Source organism: Anarrhichthys ocellatus, unplaced genomic scaffold (assembly GCF_004355925.1).
Source record: "Anarrhichthys ocellatus isolate YVR2014 unplaced genomic scaffold, GSC_Weel_1.0 scaffold4, whole genome shotgun sequence".
Classification (NCBI taxonomy): domain Eukaryota; kingdom Metazoa; phylum Chordata; class Actinopteri; order Perciformes; family Anarhichadidae; genus Anarrhichthys; species Anarrhichthys ocellatus.
In genome coordinates, this window is record NW_022280034.1 from 1,879,825 (window position 1) to 1,901,765 (window position 21,941).

Genomic DNA, 21,941 nt, shown 5'->3' on the forward strand with positions numbered 1-21,941 from the left:
TGAACACAACTAAACGAAGACATTGTATTTGCCTTCAGCAGCTTCAGACTTTAGTTTTTTTGAGTGATAATCTGCAACAAAATCTGAAGCTCACACAACGAGCTGTTTTAAAAGCCGACTTAAGTCTCCATCGAACACTTGACTATGAATATAAGTATAAATGTATCCTCTTTCACTGAACTCATCTTCGTCTCTAACCTAAGCCCTCGTCTTCCCTCTCTGTCTGGGTGGAGATAATGTGCCGCTCTGCCAGAGGAGCTCAGCTCAAAGCAGGATGATGGAAAAAAACTCTCTCAGATTTAGGTCACTAAAAAAAAACAACTGACTGAACTGCAACGAAAGAAAATCACAAATCTCTCCGTGTCGCTGCTCTGAGAGGACAGCGAATCAGCACAGAGACGGATTCTGATTGGACGGGAGAGAAATCTGCACTGACGGGACGATTCAAGAGGTTTTCACACCTAAAAGTTTAAAAATAAGAAATTATTCAACATGAAAGGTGGTGAACCTCTATCTTCATCGATAATTATCAAACTATAATTTACTTAAAGGTGCCCCGTGGAGTTTTTGCTCACAATTTACAGTGTAATTCTGTAAAACTACGACTAGTACTTAAATGTAGGTACAGTGGAAGAAAACTAGACTGTGGGGAACAAGAGAGTAATAATCTGGCATTTTAGAGAACATTCAAAAAAAAAAATGAATGATATTCTGCAGAACATATGAAGTCATTATTGTGTATCATATATTAACAGTGACAATATGTCTTTGTGCTTTTGGAAAATCTAAATGTAATTGTAGACATGCGTAAAGTTTTATGGTTACAACTCTGTCTCTGTCTGGAACGCAGCAGCAGACTCACCGTGTGCGCGCCGAGTCCATGTCCAGGACCAGCTTCGCTAAATGTTTCCTCTGTTTCTGGATATTTGGGATTTCCACCTGAGAGAACGGAGCAGAGAGCCGTTCATTGTGAAAGAGGGAAACTCTGCACCCGATTCTTTGTCTCATGAAGATCAGTTTACTGGCTTATTTAAAGAGTAATTAATGAACAGTGTGTCCGGTATCAGAGACATGAAGGTGAAGCTCTGTGTTCCTGCTTTTCAACAGATTACAGAGCAGGTTTGTCTGACGAGGGCTCAAATAAACTATTTTTCTATTATTTACCCTCATGGTTTTGTCAGTCAGCCTTTTTCTGCATGGATTTATTTGTCTTTATTTTGAAGTCCTGTATTTTTTTAAATATATAAAAATAAAAGTAATAGTTTCTAAGGTATCTCTTGCATGAAGAGTCTGGGGGATATCTTAAGTGAAAACGCAGTTAAATATACACAGTTATTACGTATTATACAACACTTTAACTAAGAGAATGTGACTTGTGAGCGATAATGACTGTTAAAAGTGTCAAAAGGAAGCAGGTACTTTTCTGTTCTTAATGTTTTTTTGGTTGAATCTCTGCAAACATAACAGGAAGTAAATATTCCTACAACTTCTATAATGAAAAGTATTCTGTTTATACTCTCTCAATTGTTTCCTGCTCGTTAATTTATTACCGTCTTCTCTTGGATTGCGTTTTGTTTCACAGGGTCTACAGTGATTATATGAAAATGAGTGTTATTTGAGTTTCCGTACCTCTGCGAGATCGTACAGAGGCTCGACGACGTCCCTCTCGATGGTGAGCTCGAACAACATGAGCTCGTGAGCGAGTTTGTCCTGCGTCTCGCCGCACAGCTTCAGCATCTTCCTGCAGCAGAAAAACAAGGAAAACATCAGAGAGCAGTCTCAGTTCTCCTGGATGACATGTTTATCTACTCATGCACTGTCTCTCAAAACTCTGCAATAAGCACTGATGCATTTATGAGTTAATGCAGCGAGGTGATGTAACACTGAGTAACTCACAATACAGCTCAACATCAACTTATGAAATACTTTTATTTACTGTATTCTTCTCTTTCAGTTACCTGAAATAATAAAAATAAATAAAACATGACGTAAATCATGTGCAAGTTAGCAAAGAACGTTAAGTATTAAGAGGCTTTCCTGCTTGAATAAAGGTTGAATGATATATTGAATGTGAAATCAGCTCTAGATGATGAAAACGTTCCTTTCTATGTCGCCACTTTTCGAGAGAAAATGCAGCCAATGTTACAGATGATCAATGATGTGTGTGTGTGTGTGTGTGTGTGTGTGTGTTCTCACCCGAGTAGAGACTCGTCCCCGAGCACTGCCGCTCCCTCCACCATACATTGTGCTAGTGTTGTTAGAGGAAGCTTCTTCTGCACAAAAAGAAAACACAAACACACACGGACAAACAATCGATGAATCAATCTGTCGAATGTGTTGTTCAACCAAAACGCATCGATACGAACCGACGTGTTGCAACACGCACACACAAAGACTCAACCCTGAAGGAAAAATCCATCCTTTTATTCTCTCTAATGGTTCAAAGTCATCGATTTGTTTGCTGTTAATTGTGATTAAGGAGATACTTTGTAATGAAGCACATGAATCACATTTATATAATTAAAGTTACTGTGAGGAACTTTCATTTTGTGTTGATTTTGTGGAGAAAAGTATTTCCAAGCACCAGAGTCCCTTTAGGAAACCTCTCACTTTACTGCAGCAGGCTCTGACAGTCTGCCCCTCTCAGTCCTGGTTCTGGTTCTACCATGCCTCCCTTCCCTCCAGCGGGTCCAGCAATATGTCCTGGGTCTCCAGCAGCGTGGTGTCGGTGTCGGCTCCCAGAGAGGAGAAGCTCTGCTCCTGGAGGAGGAGGAGGAGGAGGAGGAGGAGACGCTGCTGCTGCTGGGAGCTGAGCTCTCCTCCTCCATCCGGAGCTCCGACTGCAGGTTCAAGGCTGCAGGTGAAGCCGGATCTGGGTCTGTCCACGGTGGACCGGTCTCTGCTGGAGGATCTGGGTCTGTCCACGGTGGACCGGTCTCTGCTGGAGGATCTGGGTCTGTCCACGGTGGACCGGTCTCTGCTGGAGTCTGAGCTGAAGGAGTTTCTGGTGAACCTGCATGAGTTCATCTGGTTTCACCAGAATCCGACCCGGTGCCACCGATGTCGAGCATTAAGAATAACTCTAAAGAAATAGACCATCTTCTCTCTGATGGTCTATTTACTGATGGAGGTCTGATAGAGGATCAGGACTACACTGAGACTGGTTCAGAACCAGTTAGCAGTTCCTCGCAGTAACTTTAATCTAACACTTAACATTATTATTCAAATGTTTTCGGGTTTGATCCTCACCGAGGGCGACCTGACAGACTTCTTTTCCACGTCCACGCCCTGCTGGCCCTGCAGACAGGCAGTCAACTTCTTGTGTGTGCTGTGGGAAACCTGCTTGACGAGCTCCAGACGTTTCTCCACCTGTCGCAGAGAGAAAGAAAGCGCATGAGACCGGGAAACATACGGTGATTGAGTCATGTTTAAAGACAGACATGCACATGCAGCAAGCAGCCAGCTTCTCCTCAGCCGGGTGACACTTATACGAACACCATCACCTGTTGCTCCTAAACGCCTTTCATTTCATTATTAAACCAACTCAGTGGAACCGATGTGGCGGCATTAAATCAGATCAATTACAGCGCAGCGCCCCGAGTCAATCAGTGGGGACGTTCTGCCTTTTGTCTCTCAAAGAGCTTCAATTTCAGCGCCCATTAACGGCGCCTGAAGGCAGCTCAGAAAGCCATTTGTGAAAAGTCATTTAATGCACGCTGAATACTTTGCACGGATGATGATGTTTTTCCTGTGAGAGGCAGCAAAACACACACACACACACACACACACACACACACACACACACTTCATTGACTAGTACCTGTAGTAGGTCATCACTTAATACTTCTGTTTTTTCAGCTCTGGAAGAGAAGAGAAGAAGAAAAAGGAGGCTGTTAGAACGGATTAATTACATAACTGAGCAACACACATCATTTTGCTGAATTTCTGCACACATAATAAATTATTTTGCAGCCCGGAGCTAAAATGTTTACTTTTCATCTGTTTCAAGCTAATAAGAGTAAAACTATAAAGTCTCTGGAAGTCGAGATCAACAAGCTGCTGACTCAGTTAATCTCTTTGTACATGTGACACCAATTTCAAGTCTATTTGTCCTTGAAGTGAGATCCTCCTCTGGTCCTTTTCCTTTAGTCGCTCCCGTGTTCTTTGATTCATTTCGATCTTAGTCGTCTTTAGTTGATTAGTCGTTCTTTGTATTCTGGTAAACACGAGATTTAAAGTGATTCTTTTGCATGATTATTTAAGGAGATTAAATTAGACTAATTGATAAATTGACAAAATCGTATGAGTGTTAGTCGACTAACCTAAATAAGTAAATAAATAGATTAAACATTAAATTGAATAAAAAACAGTAGAGAAAGACTCAATATACAATAGAGAGAGAGAGAGAAATCAAACAGAAAATAAAAAGAGAGATCCGTTAATAGATTAAATTCAGGAGAGACGATCCTAAATCTGCACTAATGGTTCTCGTGGAGCTCGCGCTCCTCAACGTTTCCCTTCGAGGCAAATCTGCCAAAATGAAATTGACTTGAATTTAAAGCAACAAGTGTTTCATGGTGTTTAAATGTCTCAGCAGTCAACACTTCACAGCCTCCACAGGCCAACAATTAAAGATTATAGAGAGCAGTTAAACGCTCCACATGAGAGACAATCTCACTGCACACAACTGTGCTACAGATGCAGTCATATAATAACCGCCCCGTTATGAAATTTACTTTCTTCAGCATGATGAAGCTGGGACTCTACTTTGGATGAAAATATGTGAAAAGCTTGTTGATTCATTTCCAGATAAATCAATTAAATTTGATGAAACATTTTATCAGCTCTGTGAGTCGGTGCTTTGACTCACAATGCTGACGTTAGCATGGTGTTAGCACGCTAACAATGACAATGCTAACAAGACAATGCTAACAAGTGAGCAGAAAATCAAGATATGAAAGTCAAGATCTATAAGAAAAGGAGGATTAATTCATCTCATTCAGACAAACTTGTTTCTCTATTATATATAGATATATAATTAATAAACTATAAATAAATGAACCACCAGTCACCAAAATACACGTTAACTTCATCCTAATTCTCATTAGAGATACAACCAAAGACTATTTTCATTGATGAATTATTGATGAATCTTTATTCAGGAATATTTATTAATAATTATATCACAAAAGTTAATAAATTATGAAAAATGCTTCCAAAAGCCTAAAGACAATTTATTCAAAATTCCTTATTTAATTTGACCAACATCCAAAAACTAAAGATATTCAGTTTATTATCACATATGACACATTTACGAAACTAAAAACAACAAATGTTTCGTGTTTTTGCTTAAAAAATAACTAAAACAATAAATCAACTATCAGAATAGCTTCCTCGCAGTTATGAACCATAACAGTTGTTTGTTCCTAACAATTAAGAATACAGAGAAGCACCTAAACGCTGCAGCTCAGCAGAGCAAAAACCAGAAGCGACGGCATTAAAACTAGAAACATGAAGCTGCAGAAGCATCTTCAGAGTCTCTTCACTGCCGTGTTGTCTCTTCAGAGTTAAAACACACGTTTAGTTTCATACTTTACAAGCTTCAGCAGTCGCAGACACAGAAATCGACGTGGTTTGAAGAAAAACTCAACGATAAACAGGAAACAAAGCACCTGTACGGTGATTTACAACCGCTCCTGTTCACAGCAGCTGACAACGACAGGAAGTCATGTCAGTGACTCATTTTCATCCCGGCATCTTTTGACTTTTATGTCACCACCCTCCGATCAAGTCTTACAAATAGTAGAATTGATCATAACTTGTTAAACCTGGGCCCTTTGACCCAAAAGACTTCCTCATCGATGGATTACAGTCAATAAAGCAAGAGCAGAGTAATCATTAGCCATTAAATACAACTTATGAACCCCAATAAAGGGTATTACAAAGTGGTACAAAACGAGAGATTAATAAATAAAGACATTAATTTAAAATGCTATAAAGAACAGGTGCAATTAATCAAAACGCACCACGTTTTAGCTCATTTATGGATGTTTTTAAGAATCTAAAACATACATCTGTTCTTTCTGACGACAACAAACATCCAGGAAGTCGGCCTCACCTCCTGAACAACAAACCGACTTCAGTTTAAAATAAAAACCCTGGACTCACAGAGCAGAGCTGATCCTGCGTGAGGATCTAGTCCTGCTGATCCGCAGCTTTCTCCTGAACATCCCCTTAACCCCGATACAACAGCAGGGACACCACCTCCTGTTCAGCCAGGAGCCGAGTGACAATGAGGAGGTGAGAGAGAAATGAAAGGAGAGAGGGGGGGGGGGAGAGGGCGGCCTGAAAAATGAGACCTGACTATCTGGTCCTTTCACTACAATCGGTTTTCTCTCTTTCCACCATTCACTTATGTCGACACGTGCAGAAAAATGGATTCATAGACGTTTGCAATAAAGCAGCAACGTCTCTTTCCAGAAATCATGACCCGGTTACTGAACTTAATCTGCGAAGATTTATTGCGAGCAGTTTCATGTCGGAATAAAAATATGTATTTTTGATTTTGGGCTGAACCTTGCACCTGTAAATAAAGGTAAGCTATGACTGCAGCTCTGTGAGTTTGTACTGAGACACAGCGGTGCTCAGAGCTAAATGCTAACATGATGTTGATGCTGATGGACTCGATGGGAATGTGCTGCAGGTGTTTACTCATAAACCAGAGTGTGAGCAAACAATTATATTTGGACGTGATAAAAATAAATCAGGGGGGGAAACCAAAGTTAATGAGCAATTAATCAAAGTCAATTCATCCTGAGGCACAAGAGGAAAAGTCAGGGGATCACGAAAGTCAGTAGGATTCATCCTCTGGGGATCATGAATGTCTGTACGAAATGACAAGACGATCGATCCAGTTGTTGAGATATTTCAGGCAGAACCAAACATCAGCTATGTTTAGGTGTATTGGATTGATGGAAGGGTATTTAATCATGTCCACACCTGTGTGGCTCTGTCAGTGTGTGTGTGTATATATAGCTTTAGCAGAATGACAGCGTTTCTGTTAGCACACTCGCAGTGGTTTGGCTCTGCATGTTGATTTAACCTCATTTATTTCTGACACACTTTGTGCAAATCCAAGATTTTTTTATCTCAGATGTTTGAAGGAAGTCACCGATTCATTTCCTCTCTGACAACAAGCACATGTGAGTGACATTTAGCGGCTCAGTGAATTAAACTAGTAGAGATGATGGTCCTCAAGCTAGCACACACACACACACACACACACACACACACACGTCGCAGTATGACAAAAACAAGGCAAAACAAACTGCTGTCAGCTGCTAAAGTGACTTCTTCTTGACCTCTCAGTCCTGTGAGTATTATATTTGCAAATGTTCCTGCATAATAGCGTGGGACGATGTCTGCATAGACAGCAGCTGATTCAAATGTGTCATGTCCTCAATTACCAGCAGGAGGCAAGATTCGATAATACTTTGACCACACGTCTCCCTGAGGGGAATGAATGTGATACGAACTGTATTTTGAAGTCGTATAGCTGCAGCATAATGTACCTGCAGTGCTGCTGGATGCACAACATGTCACAGTGGCTTTCTGTAAAAACAAATACTGAATACTGGACAAAGTGTGTCTTCAGGGAATATCAGAGGTAGAGAGAACATATTGACACACAGGGCGCAATGTTCTGATGCAAAAATAGACATTTTGAATAAGAAGTTAGCATTTTTAAGCATAAATATCTCAAACTAAAGGCTTTTAATGCTGCTTTTTCTCCCAGCTTGGGCCTGGAAAATGTTTCTTTTTTTAAATAAAACATGCATGCGGCTGCCGAGTCTCTGCATAGCTGCACGAGTAAGGGGAGAAGAGAAGGTCAGCTGTTAATGTTGTGGTGCTGACGTTTTCCACTCGGGGGATTTGGTCCTCGTAACGCAGCATGAAGGGAGGTCACAGCTGAGGAAGGGAGAGGCTGAACAACACATGGTTTATATTTTGAAAAAAAAAAGAAGATTGAAATCAAAGGGGACAAAAGCGAACGCTCGCAAGAAACTGAATGATCGCCTTTGATTCAGAGACTATTAATTTGAAGGCCCTCCATCTTCCCGACATGCTCCTCTCTCTGCAGCTTTTTGTTAATTGTTTGACACATCAAGGACGCTTTAGCATCCCGAATCAAAGCCTCAGCAGCAGAGTCAGGACTTTGCTGCAGCATCAGCTTCTGTCGTCACAGCCGGGATTCCCACTGGCACGGCGAGAAGAGAGAGGGAGGAGGAGGCAGTGATGAAGAACACAGAAGCAGCGGGGGGGGGGGGGACGATAACAAGATGTGTAAAAAGGGGTTTTAATGTGATAAATCCTTTAAGAGATTTAGAAAAGGAGCTGAAGCGACAAAGGGTGAGAATACAGATTGTTCTTGTAAAATGACTCAGCTCTCTTTTTTTTCTCCTCTTCCTCGGGTCCAAACTTTTGGCAGAAGACCAGAAACTAAAAAAGGGTTCAAAGACGACTTAAAACGACTGCAAAGGCTGGCAGTGATTTGTGAGGTCTGCATCCAGTCGACTGTGGTTACTGCACAGAAATATGACTTAGTGAAGATTCACACTTTAAAAGTTAAAGCTGCACTATTTAATGCAACAGTCCCGCCATCAATTCTACTTTTACAAACGTTACACGTTTTCAGTTGTCAGAAACTTATTTTAATATGTTTATTATTGAAGTCGTAGCGACCCGAGTGGTGGTGTTTCTAGTATTTTGTCCACCCCATTTACAAACGTGAAAGGAGCAAAACCTAATTTCTTAGAGCTTTCGAGAGGCTAAGCCCCGCCCCTTCTGGTGTCCTTTATGGGACCTTATTTCGGAAAAATTATGTAGATTAGTCCACTTTTGGGTGTGTTGTCTTTTTAATTACATATTTTCACAGTCTACAGACTTTCTTAACGTACAAAATTATCTTTTGAATTGACAAACATTCATGGCACGGTTCAAATGGTGTAAAAAAAAGTATTTGTGTCTCGCTCTCTAAAATAAGGTCCCATGGTGGTCAACCAGAATGGGCGGGACTTCGTCTCTCGATGATCACTCGTACACAAACAGCCACCACATGATTACTGCTACACGGCAATCACACTTTATATTTCATCTACTGACTATTTAGTTGTGTTCTTAATTCAGAAGTAAGGAAGTAAAAAGCCGGCCTTGTGACAGACGGACGCACACACTCACGCACACACGACCAAACACATGATCCCCCGCAGAAATGGCATCATAAACAGCACGATTCCCCACATTTAAAATCATTAAAATATTCAGAGATGTGGCTTTGAAAACGTTTGTTAAGCCTCAAGAAATTGAGAAATAAATTGTAGTTTGTGTGCCGTTACTGAAGAACACAAGTTTACGCGGACTTCTTGTTTGCTGGCTGAAAGATCGATGTTTGTTTGGTTACGTTAAGTGAATAACATGCTGAATTATTTCACAGGATATTAAGGTATGAAGGCGCATTCTTTTTCGTAGGTTTAGCTCCGAATGCTATAAATGATTCCTCTAAAAGTTTTGATCAGGATCTATTAGATTAAAGAAAAATTAAGCAAGATTATGAATTTAACCAGAAGTTCAACGTCAGCATTTGGTGCTTTTTTGTCAGAACCAAAATAAGTCTTTATATCTCAGAATGCTTGTTAATATATAACAAGTAGTTCTACAATGTTTAATACTACTACCACTACTACTATACTCTCAACACAACATACTCTACATGTATTGTATATAGAGATTTGGCATTTATTTCCTAAAAAGGAAATAAAGCAACACAAACCGTCCGTGCCTCTGAGATGTCACAGCTCTTGCTCAAACTATTCGACTCTACCATTATTATCCCTGCAAACCCGTCTGCCACCAGCGCCGATCAATACGCAGCGATGATGTGTTCGTCTGGACGAGCAGCAGGAGACGACAGACCTGTTATCTTTGTCTGCTTCATTATATTCATTGTGTGTCTGCAGACCGTCTCTTTTACCCCAGACTGTGTGGAGAAGGACATACTGCGCATATTACAATAATAGGTTTAGATTTGAACAGGTGCATTAAATGTCATTCAGTCCATCTTCAGGAGGGGGATCGGTGTATGAGGAGGACAAAAATGGTTCAAGGACAGAGAAATCCCCCTAGGAGAAATGTTCCAGGTGAAGTCAGATTACCCAGCATGCTTCTCTCTCACCACAAACGGGGGGGGGTAGGTTGTGGTTGCTATGGCAGCAGGTGTTACAGGCGGCGATGGAGAGGATGGACGGATGAAACGTGGAAAGAGGAGAACGCGAATGTGAAGAAGAATGAAGAGGCGGAGGAAAGTGGAGTCCTTCCTCGGAGCTGCGGCCTGAGGTGACGACGCCGGTGGTCGAGCGGCAGAAGATCTGCATCTTCCTCTCTCTGTTTGCACGCACGCACACGCACACACACACACACACACACACACACACACCTTCTTTTGGTTTCAAGGTGATGTGCTGCTCCACTTCAGCGCTGTGTGCAGTGGGGGTGGAATGAGAAATCATGAAGCAGCCTTTAGAGAAGATCCTCTCAGAAGAACGTAGATCTGAGCTTCATGTAATGAAGATAAGCTTCTCAAGTGTTTCTGCCTTTTGCACATGAAAGATATAAAATGTCTTTTTTTCAACCATATTTTATTTATAGATTGTTCTATTTTTCAGTAATTTGATCAAAGCCTGAATATAAAACACAGCTTTCAGTGAACACAGAGCTGCAGACGGTCGCTTGGCAGCAACGACTGAACAAGAAACTGCTCAGCAATAAGTGAACCATCGGTGCACTGCATGAAGCGTTGTACAGCTTCATACGGCTTAATTATAACATTCAGTTTCATGAAAAGATTGAAACCACTTTCGTATCTGTGCATCAAAAACACAGACGTGAGGCAGTTAGCTTAGCTTAGCATAAAGACTAGAAGCAAGGGGAAACAAACAGCCAGCCTATAGTTTAATTATAGAAGACAGTTTTAAGAAGAAGAAATGTAAAAAAAAGTTATGCTTTTACAGAGTTACAAGCTGTAGCTCCAGCTATTAGGGTTCTGAATGAGTTCTCCCTGAAGGGCTGAGGTTCTACCTAGAACCATTTGCTTCTGAAATACCCTTTTATTTGGAGAAAGGGTTTTTCAAGTGTTCCTCTTTTTAAGACAACGGGTTCCATGAAGAACGAATTGAAATGTCTTCATTTTCTGATTTGTTTCTTAAGGACATTTTTCTAATTTACTGAGCAGATGTGATCATGCAGTTTCATTTTAGTTAAAGACAGGTTTAAATTGTGTGTTGGTTGAATTGATTTGTTTATCTTACAATAAAACATAATTATATCACACAATGTGTTGCATCTGAGAAAGAAAACTGTCAAAAAGAGGAATTGCTGGTTAATATTAAAAACGTGTTCCAAATGATTCAGCATTAAACGTTCAGCTCCGTCTCAACAATCTGTTTTTAGAGAAAAGTCCACTCTGTGTCTCCGACACGTGACAACATTCAGCCTCGTGCTGTTTACAACGGACCACCTTGACGCTGGTGTCCATGCAGAGCACACGCTGCATAGTAAACAGCTTCAACACAAGATAACAAAACACATCCTGGAGGGTTGAAGCCTTTTCCCCCAAAATCTAAATGCTGCTCACAGCCAAAGGTTTCGAGCGTCCGGGTCCGGCTCTCTCCAGAGACTTTGCTATTTTTCCCGGAGGAGCACTAAATCCCACGGCTTTTTCTCGGCTCGATACAATTCCAGACTCATTCCAGATTCACCCGGAGTACCTCGGCCCCCCGTCGGCCGCAACGATTGACAAGGCAACAAAACAGAGCAATGCCTGGAAAAATAAATAAAACAATCTACCGCAGGAGGTCGTGCACTCCTTTAAAGCCTCACACAGATTCACTTTCCACCTCCTGGGACTGAAAATAGCCCAGAACACCAAAGTGAATATTAACAAGAAAAGACGACTATATACGTCCTCTGTTTAAGGGATGAAAGAGCAGAGAAACACACAAAGGTGGAGTAATGTATAGCTTATATATTAAAGGTGTCGGTACGCTTCAAAGGAAGACAATCAGCTCTGTTTCATCATGACATCACAATGAACACACGAGGTTAAAAAGAATAGAAGTAGATTTATTATTAACACAATAAATCTACTTGAAAAGGTCATGTATACGTTCAAACAGCTGATCTTCTGACTGATGAGAAGGAAAGAAGAGGAAGAACTGAGATCAGATGTGAATGTTTCTTTGAAGACGGAGGACGGATTCCGGCTCTGACTGAAACTTTAATGCTTCATGGTCTGATGGTATCAATATTTCAGTACAGCTAAAAATACAGTCGTAAGTAAGAGTATGGAGGCCGGAGTGCTGCAACAAATGCTTTTATTATCGTTAATCTGAGGATCACCTTCTCTGTTCACTGATTTGTTTTATGTATAAAGTGGACATCTTCAACCGTCTTGTTTCCTCTCACCAACAACCACAAAACCCAAAATATTATGTTTAAATTGAGACATTTATGCTTGAAAAATGACTCAAATTATTAATTGATCATTAAAATAGTTAATTTCCTGTAAATGTAATCGATTAACTAGCGAAAGAAGCAGAGGTGGAATGTCACTACATGTACTCAAGTACTCTATATTAGTACAATTCTGAGGTACTTTACTTGAGTATTTCCACTTTATAAGATTCGGAAATGGGCCATTCTGCAGAATGAGTACTTATAGTGAATGTTTGTTCTTTTACTTGAGTATTATCTTAAAAGCAAGTATTTTACGTGTAACAAAGTATTTCTATACAGTAGTATTGCTACTTTTACTTTAGTAAAATATCTGAATACTACTTATTTGTAGTCTTGATGGTGCAGCTTTTCCAAACAAATCAAACTTAACAATCAAAATGAAACTTTACAATTAAAAGCAAGTGTTTTGCTCTGAGCCACCATCCCTCACACACACACACACACACACGCACGCACACACACACATGACGTGATGCTCTTGTGAGACCACAATGACAGCGTTGCCCTCCAGGACTGCTCTCTCCCTCACTCGACCCGTGGAGTCTCCCTCGTGTCGACATGCGATCCGACCTCCTGACTTTGTTTTCATGTCGTTACACAGCTGGTCTGATGTTGCTGCTCGACACCAGAGACACTGAAACGTGGAAACATTTGGACTCAGGACAACGACCCCGGATCCACACACCAAACCCCAATTGTTGTTCAGAGAGAGAATTAATATGTACAGATTCATTACTCCAATATTATTATGAGCTCAGATACGAGTGATTTTTCCTTCGCAGATTGTGTAATTTAAGCGTTTTTAGATGCCCGAAGAGGTCAATTTACTAAGTATTTTTGGGTTATGTTTAGCTTTTATTATAGACAGATGATAGGAAGTGGGGGACCCATCCGCACTCTCACCGTGTGGTTCAACGTCTTAACACCAAAATAATCCAATATTTTTGGAGAAAAATCTCTAGTTTCAGCATGATGTTCATTTAGTACATTATGGTCCATTTAGAGTCAAACAGACCATAAAGCAGGGGATGCTTTAGGGGCGGGGCTACACGGTGATTGACAGGTCTGTACCAGAGAGGTATACGGCGTCTCTACGTCAATCCTCCTCAGTCCAGATATGGTCACTTCTGTTCGTTGGCGACGATCATGATCCAAGATGGCGACGGTGAAATCGCCGAACTTGGGGCTTCAAAACATCACGACTACTAGGTCCACTTCTAATATACAGTCTGTGGTCCAGAGCTCAGGTTTTGGTCTTCTTCAAGCCGTTTCTTGTGTTTCTTTGATGAGATAAGTTTTCTATTTGGAATACCTTTGAGCTTTAGACCGATGGTCGGACAAAACAAGCAGTTTACACACAGCAAATTTGGTATTTGTGGTGGAAATTTATCATATGGTTCTTTTAGTTATAACTTGTATCGCTTAAACCTGCCTATACCACCCTAACCCTCTTCCCACGGATAGGCTGGGAAGCTGGCCTTGATGGGTGCAGCGGCCAACAACATCTGCGAGGGGGAGGGTGAAGGGAGAGGAGACGAGATAACGCGCATATATACTCTGTTTTGTTTTTTCATTATGGTTAGACCTCCGAACCATCCGTGGGGAAAGAGCTCTATCCATTCAGCTGAATTATGATTGAAGTGTCTGTTCATTAAATATGTTTTTAATACTTTAAGAAGTTCCATCGTGATTATTTCTCACAGAGAGGTTAAAAAGATTTTTTTCCACCACAGTATTCTTTTGTATTGTATGTCTAATAAAGACATTAACTGATAGATTAACCCATATTGAAAATAACAATTAAGAAAAATTCCTAATTAACAGGTCTAAGACGTCCTGGCTTTCAGCTCTTTGATGGGACTCCTCTGGAGCTGCTGCATCATTTAGATTTAAAGATTCAGGGACTGTGCAGGTAAAACCCTGTTGGGCCAATTAGCCAATAGCTGCTGCTTTAAATGCAAATCCATGTTAACAAATTCTGCCGGTCCCAGAGAAAACCGAACATCTGGTGAAAGTGGCTGCTGTGTTTATCCTCGCGCTCCTCAACAGGAGTTGGGTCAGAGCCAGCGACGGGGTGTGTGAGGGTCTCACATATTTTGGCAAACCGGTCGATGCTCTCGCTTGTTTTTTTATCTCTACTTTGTTTTCGTTGCGCTCCTCACATAAAAACGTAAAACATTCTCTTGGCCTCGTCACCACTTGCCGAGGAAACAAACCCCCAGAGATCTGGCAGGAGGAGCTCGCTGGAATCGTCTCTGCAGGAGAATCTCCTGCCAACTTCTCATCACATCCTCAACAATTCCACAGGATGACTAATAGCTGTGAGGAGAGAAAAGAAGCTCACAGAGTCAGAAAAACACACCGAGGGCGAGAAACAAAAGCGCCCTTTTATATTCACGATGGCTACGCTGTGAAAATAACTCAAGCAGGTGACAGTGTTTTGTTGTTCGTCCCGCTGAAAGGCTAAACAATGGCGGTGATCTGTGAGAGTGCAGCTCCTCCTTCTCTCACGTCTTCAGAGAAGTGAGGTCATGCTGTCGCTGTGGATACCGGTCGACCTCTTCGCTCCTCGGCGATGCAGCCGAGAGCTTCGCTGGAGCCTATCGTCTGTACTGTCTGTTGGTAATTTGGTAAAATCTGCAACATGCAAGCTGCAATTTGTGCAACACACACACACACACACACACACCGTATGTACACGTGAATTATGAGTCAACACACAAACACAAACATGTGAGACTCCCACATGAGGGAGGAGACAGCCGGCGTGAATCCAGGCATTACTGCAACGCTGATGTCACGTTTCACTGTCAGACCACATTAATCAGCCATTAAACTGTTTCCAGCTCAGACAGAGAGCGACACTGATGAGAGGTCCAGACAGCTTCTCTTTGATGAGTGGACTAATAAAACCTGAGACCTTCAACTCGTATCCTCATATACTTTTCTCTCAAAAAGGGTTTCATTAATGCGGACAATTCCCCTTTATTTTGAGTCTTATTTTTGTAGGTTTAGTGGAAGAAACGGGAATAAAGAGGCTTGTTTTAAATGGGTTGTCAGGAAAACTGTGTGCACACAACTCTAGTTTGTTCAGCAGGTCACAGCTGAACTAGAAGTCAGTGTTGTTTAAAACAGACAGTTTGGTGATCATTTTACCTTAAAACGTCATAAAAACACAATGTGCAGCTGTGTGCAGGTTTGTTTTTAAAGGAGCGATGTGTAAGATCTGACCACATGCTCCAAACAAATGGAGGGCAGCATTTCACCTCTTCTACTGGGTCCATACAATCTAAATGTAGTCATCAGTTATTAAAAGAAAAAAGCCAACTGCTAACTAACAGCAGAGCAAGAATACGCAAAATTCAACCAAACTGCAACGGAGGCGACGGTGCAAGGTGTTTGTCGTTTCTGCCATTTAGGATTTAATCCAATAAACAAACTATCAAAACGTACACAAACACTTCCCCTTTATTGTGATTAGCAAGCCAACAGGGCAGCTCGACTTCCTCGTCTTCTTATGTTAGACTGAGGCAGATGGCAACCTCCGGTTCTGCCGAGTGAAGTCAAAGCTTCATGTGTTAAAGCTGCATTCTCTCTAGTGTCCACCAGGGGGCGACTCCTCTGGTTGTATAGAAGTCTATGAGAAAATGACTCTACTTCTCTCTTGATTTATTACCTCAGTACACATTGTAAACATGAGTTTATGGTCTCAATCTCTGAGTGTCAATCAACACACAACATAAAGAACATTCACTACGAGTTCTCCATCCTCTTCTATAAATGATGGCGATCTATACGTTCTGACGCAGACACACACAAGAAGACCAGGCGTTGATACGCACTACAACACACACCCAGCACCTCCCATCTGATGCTGCAGACATATGCATAAAATATGTGGTGGCATTCAGCCTCTGATGTGTCTTCCTCATGTGCATCTGGCTAATAGCCGCCTTGGAAGATCCTCTGAATCTCTGTCAGCAGTAAAACCAAGGCGCTCTGTAGTAGTAATACACACATAAATACATATGTATACACACACACACACACACACACACACACACACACACACACACTGCAGCTGGAATCTAGTCATTTGCGATTCAGTATATTTATGAGGCCTCAGATTGAGCAGCATGGCTCTGGTTCATATGATTATAATGATATGGTTCTCTGGTGGCTGATGCATGAAGATGTGCATGTGAGGACTTATATGAATTTAAGGGTCTGGTTTTTTTCATACTTCAAACTACACCACATTTAAAGGGAGATTTTGCCATTTTAGCTAAATCTCTGCAGCTACTGGATGGATTTTCATCAAATTATGTGCACATATTCATGATCCCAACAGGATGAACCCTTGCTGGCTGTTCTCATACAGCGTTTCTAGCTTAAAGGCTAGTCCTGGTTAGTCCTGTTCATCCTGAATAGATGTCATAAATAAATAAAGCTGTGGGTATGTAGAGCCTTTCAGTGCACTATGCTACTTCTATTTAGTAGTATTTAAATTGTTATATTACACGATTACTGTCACATTTTTACCATATTACCACAACATTTACAAAAGTTGTTTGTTTTTAGTTTAGAGGACGAGGAATATAGAAGGAAATTTGATTTCAAGCATCAAGTATGTTACTTTTCCTGTTATTGTGCACTACCACGATCTGAACAAATAAATGTAATAAACTTAAATTGTGGTATTAAGTAACGGATCTGAATACGTTTTACACACCATGCGTACCTGCCAGGTGCCACTATGAGCACTAATCATGTCGAATAAGAATGATTGTAACTGAAGTCCACATGCTGCTTGGAAACAGTAATTAGCATACAGCAGGAGGAGGTTAATTACTTTCCATCGCTGCAATAACTGGTAATAATACCTATATTGAAGGCTCGTGATGAGAGCACAGAGGTATGTCGGGTCCTTCTTCTGAGTCATGAGGCCGAAGGGTGAGGCTTCGCCGAGGTCTCTAATAACTACGAGTACATCAGAGAAAGTGACAAGAGAGTCACGGAGGGCAGCGACAATGACAAGCAGGCTGCATTCCTACGAGGGGAATGTGGTTTTACATCCACTGCTGCTGATGGAGATCCCCCTCTGGACAAGAACTGCATGACATACAGTTGAGCAATGCTGGATTTTTATTCTTTAGTTATTTTCAATATTACAATTTCTGTCTTCCCGAACAGAACCCGGAAGTTCCAGTTTCACTTTGACTCTCCATACCCGCAGGGTTTAGAGAAGTAGTAAAGATAAACTGTCCCAGATGCTCTGGATTTAGGCTCCGTGAGAGAGGAAGTGTTCGGTAAACCTTTCTGACGTTGATCTGTAAAGATTAGTGTGTATCAAGGCAATTAATGTCCCTTCACCTCATTAACAAATGAGGTAGCTTTCATAGGTAAAACCCTACAGGCATCGTGCGTTTCACCGTCTTACAAAGAGCTGTGACTAAACCATTTTGTGCTCTCAGCGTGCGGCACTGTCGAAGGAGGTCTTTGTTTTCCATCACCGACTTTTCTTTCTAACACTAGAACACACACATACGAGCACAGCACGAGTCTTTCCCTTTCATTTCTTCACTCGTCTCTTTCTCTCTCTGCATTTCACCGTCATTTTAAGGAACCCCACAACGCCTGATGAAATACAAAGAACCAGAAATTCCTCTTTGCTCCAAACACTGCAGATGAAGCAACAACTTGCCTCGGGCTCTTCTGAGCTCCTCTGGGGCTTTTCCTTGGACCTGTTACTGCGAGCTGCACCGACACACACAGCCCCTAATAAAGCAAAACCCATTAAAACCAGAGAGAGAGAGAGCGAGAGAGAGAGAGAGAGAGAGAGAGAGAGAGAGATATTTATGGAGCTTTCCCGCAAGGCCTCGCTTCCTCGTTGCGACCCACATTCCACATTCTGTGACAGTGAAATATTCATCGCTGTTATCAGGCAGCTGATCAGGATGCAGGCCGTGTGTTGTGTTTGGAAATGTACCATGCAGGGAACATTGAATATTTTAACAGCAAAACAAGAAGTGTGTGCCATGTTCCTCTGGAGTGTAATCTCCCTTCACCGTAGTCAATTTTCCACCATGACTGCGTGAAACATGTATGTATCATGAGCCAATGAGCCAGAGAAGGTCGCTGACGCAGCAGGAAGGGGAGACGAAAAGAGAAGATATGGAGACACAGAAAGAAAGAAAATCTCAGCGCGTTTGCCTCTGAACCACACGTAATCTTTCAGTCGCTACGCTTCATCTGCTGTTTTCAAAATGTCAGCTGTGATTTCATCAGGCGACATAATGGTCTCCGAGCGGGCACCAGATGCCTTAAGAGGCGAGGCCCCCTCAGGCAGCATAACCTGGTCCCCCTCATCTGTCTTCACACACACACACACACACACACACACACACTTTGTTCAACACTGGAACGACATGAGACAAGAGGCTCATGAGGTGAAGCTGCATTAGTTAGTGGAGCTACTGTTACTGCAATTCAGCAGAAAATGCAGAGCTGATGGGCGGAGGTGGGAAAACAGAAGAAAAAGACTGCATTAGAATCTGGGGGAGGAAGACTCTGAAGACTAACACACCAGAGAAAAGTCTGCTTCGCCACATGCACTGGGAAGAGCACCTGCTATGTTATTAGGGAGCATATGTTGCTCTTCTCAGCTACAAGTCATCGAGGGCGCTTCACTACAGGAGGGTCCAAAAAAAAATAGAAGAGGCAGCGACGTATTAAACGACGACATTTGCTGATGGGAATAAAAGAGGAAGAGTTACAAACTATAGCATTTGTCTTGGTGGAGATAAGCACAGTTTAGCATCTCCTGCGTTCTGGCTCTGTGGATGGAAATAATGCCAGTCCACCAGTTTGGTACACAATGATATATGTAGACACCTATTGGATGGATTGACATGAAGTTTTGCACGGACATTCGTGGTCCCCAGAGGATGAATCCTATCACTTTTCCTTGAGTGCCAAAAGAATGTTTTCTTGTTTGCGCCAGGCAAGCAATTCACATTGGACTGAATAAGCGCCATCTTATCTATGCCAAATACCTGCAACATGAATGTCTCTACCATCAGCCTCAGCTGTGCTTCCTGCTCGAGCTGTAGATTGAGGTGATATTATTCCGAAGCTTCATTAGCCGACCAAAAAGACAATTTGCATGATGATCTGCATGTTTTTTTGTCCTAGTTTAGCTATAATGCAAAAGTTTGGCAACACCTGCATTAGGCAAAGAACGGTTTATGTTAAACGGACGTGTGGTCGCTCAAATCATAACTCAACTTCCTCTGCCAGAACTACCACCCTGCAGTGAAGGCCAAGATGTGCATGAAAGCGTGTCATAACAAAGAAACAACATTGCAAGCTGACATCCTTTTTGTGCTTCCATCAAAAGGATTCCTGATCTCAGACAGAACGCCAAAATATTATCTATGAATGAGCCGGATGAAAGAGAAATGTTCCCGTAATATTCAAGAAATCCAAAAAGCCTTTTATGAAACTGGACGGCTCACAGGATGTTTGATCCAAACAGACTTAAGTTTATAGTCATGTGAACGCTCCCAAAGCTGAACATGTTGGGAACCTTCCACTGAATCGCCACTTGCATGTATCCAACTGCAATACAATGAAACCAGAATGACTTGTTTTTAACATTTGTTTATCTATTCTGTGACCTGTGAATGTTTAACAGTTTAACATTCTCAATCATCTGTGAGAACCTGAGACTAAACTGATGTGAATGTGCAGAAACCTTTCTTGTTTGGAGTCCCGACAGTAATTACTATTTGCAGCGTTACATAAATGACATTTTCCATGATTCAGGTTCATTCTCAGTCGGCTGAGCGTGGCGTCGGTGTGTTGCAGCTCTGCAGAGATCCATCCTGAGACGTTTGAGAGGAGACGAGACGGAGGGGGAAGCCTGAACGTGTGAGTCATCACCTGCATCGTTTACCTCAGTCGGAGTCTGCTGAGGATGACCCACAGACTTCAAGATGCCATCTTAGTTTGTCTGCATCAATACACATTCTTAAAGCAGTTATATATTTAAAGGGGCACTCCACCACCACACTACTCATGTAGAGCACGAAAACCGCTTTATAACGCACCAAGTGCATTACCTCAAGGACCGTACTTAAGTACTAATTTGAGGTACTTGTACCCCATTTAAGTATTTCCTTCTCATGCCACTTTAGTCGATTACATTTTCACAGCGTGGTGGTATTAGTACTTTTACTTAAGTAAAGGATCTGAATACTTCCTCCACCACTGGGTGTCATGGAGGTTATCTCTTGTTGGACGATGGGCTTAGCAGACGAGGAGAGAAGGGACTCACGAAGTAATGAAAGTACGTGAATAATATTTCCTACATTTTACATATTTAGAACCATCCAGAAAAGAATGCATTCTCATGATATTGTCCTTGTAATATTAAAGGTTACATAAAGTAAGAAATGCAATGTAACTTGAATTGTTATTCAAACACTAACGCAACTTTAAATCGAGTGTAGTTTTACTGATCGATGTTCAAATCCAGCATGTTCTTTGGGAGAATATTGACTGTAAATAAAGTCAGACATCAAATTATGTTTTCATCCTACAACCGTGAAATGTGTCTGCATGCGTTTCCTTTCTCTCCTGCAAATATCTAATTTAGTGTCCTTATTGTTTTTCTTTAACCCCACGACATCTTGACAGAGCAAACAAATAAATAGAATAAACAGTTCTACGACATTTCATCACTTGATTAATTGTTTAATTAAGTGCGTAGCCGTTGTGACCAGCAGGTTGAGTCGATGTGAGAAAAGCAGGAAACCAAAAGCAGAGAAACCCACTCAGTCAACAAACTGGGTCAGAGCTCTGAACCGCCAGAGGAGCCGCTTGGATCCTTCACTCATGGATACTTTTGAGTAAACTTTGTGAAAAGAAAGAGATTTGTCTACTTTATACATCAAATCATGATTCAACATATTAATTATTGCAATAACCTTCAGCCACATGAGTTTTCCTTTCCCCCCAGGCTCCGTTCTGTAAACGCTGAACGGCCTTCTGATAGATGCTAACGTCTCACTCGGTCCACGACGTCACATCGATGATGACCGAAGGCCTCAGCGACGCGGCCGCCGCGTACACAGAATAGACCTTCGAGACAACTTAAGATGACAGTAAATCAGCTCAACGAGACGAAAGGTTGACAAAGAGCCGCACGGAGTCACATGAAAACCTCTACGCATGAAGAACAGCATGCAACCCAGCAGCTACTGCGCAGACATGTCGTCCCCGAGAGAAGAGGAAGGTCTATATATACATATATACATATATACATATATATATACATATATATGTATATATATATACATACATACATA

At 41.6% G+C, this 21,941-nt stretch overlaps 1 protein-coding gene across 1 annotated transcript in view; it reads right to left on the bottom strand.

Annotated features, from left to right (window-relative positions):
- LOC116381082 (rho GTPase-activating protein 44-like) overlaps window positions 1-21,941 on the bottom strand; it is a 58,302-nt gene that overhangs the window by 23,988 nt on the left and 12,373 nt on the right. The window contains exons 2-6 of the mRNA XM_031842920.1: window positions 3,821-3,860; window positions 3,250-3,369; window positions 2,197-2,273; window positions 1,630-1,741; window positions 863-939 (exon numbers count right to left, since the gene is read on the bottom strand). Of these exons, the coding sequence (XP_031698780.1) occupies window positions 863-939; window positions 1,630-1,741; window positions 2,197-2,273; window positions 3,250-3,369; window positions 3,821-3,860 (426 nt within the window). The remainder of the gene's footprint in view (window positions 1-862; window positions 940-1,629; window positions 1,742-2,196; window positions 2,274-3,249; window positions 3,370-3,820; window positions 3,861-21,941) is intronic.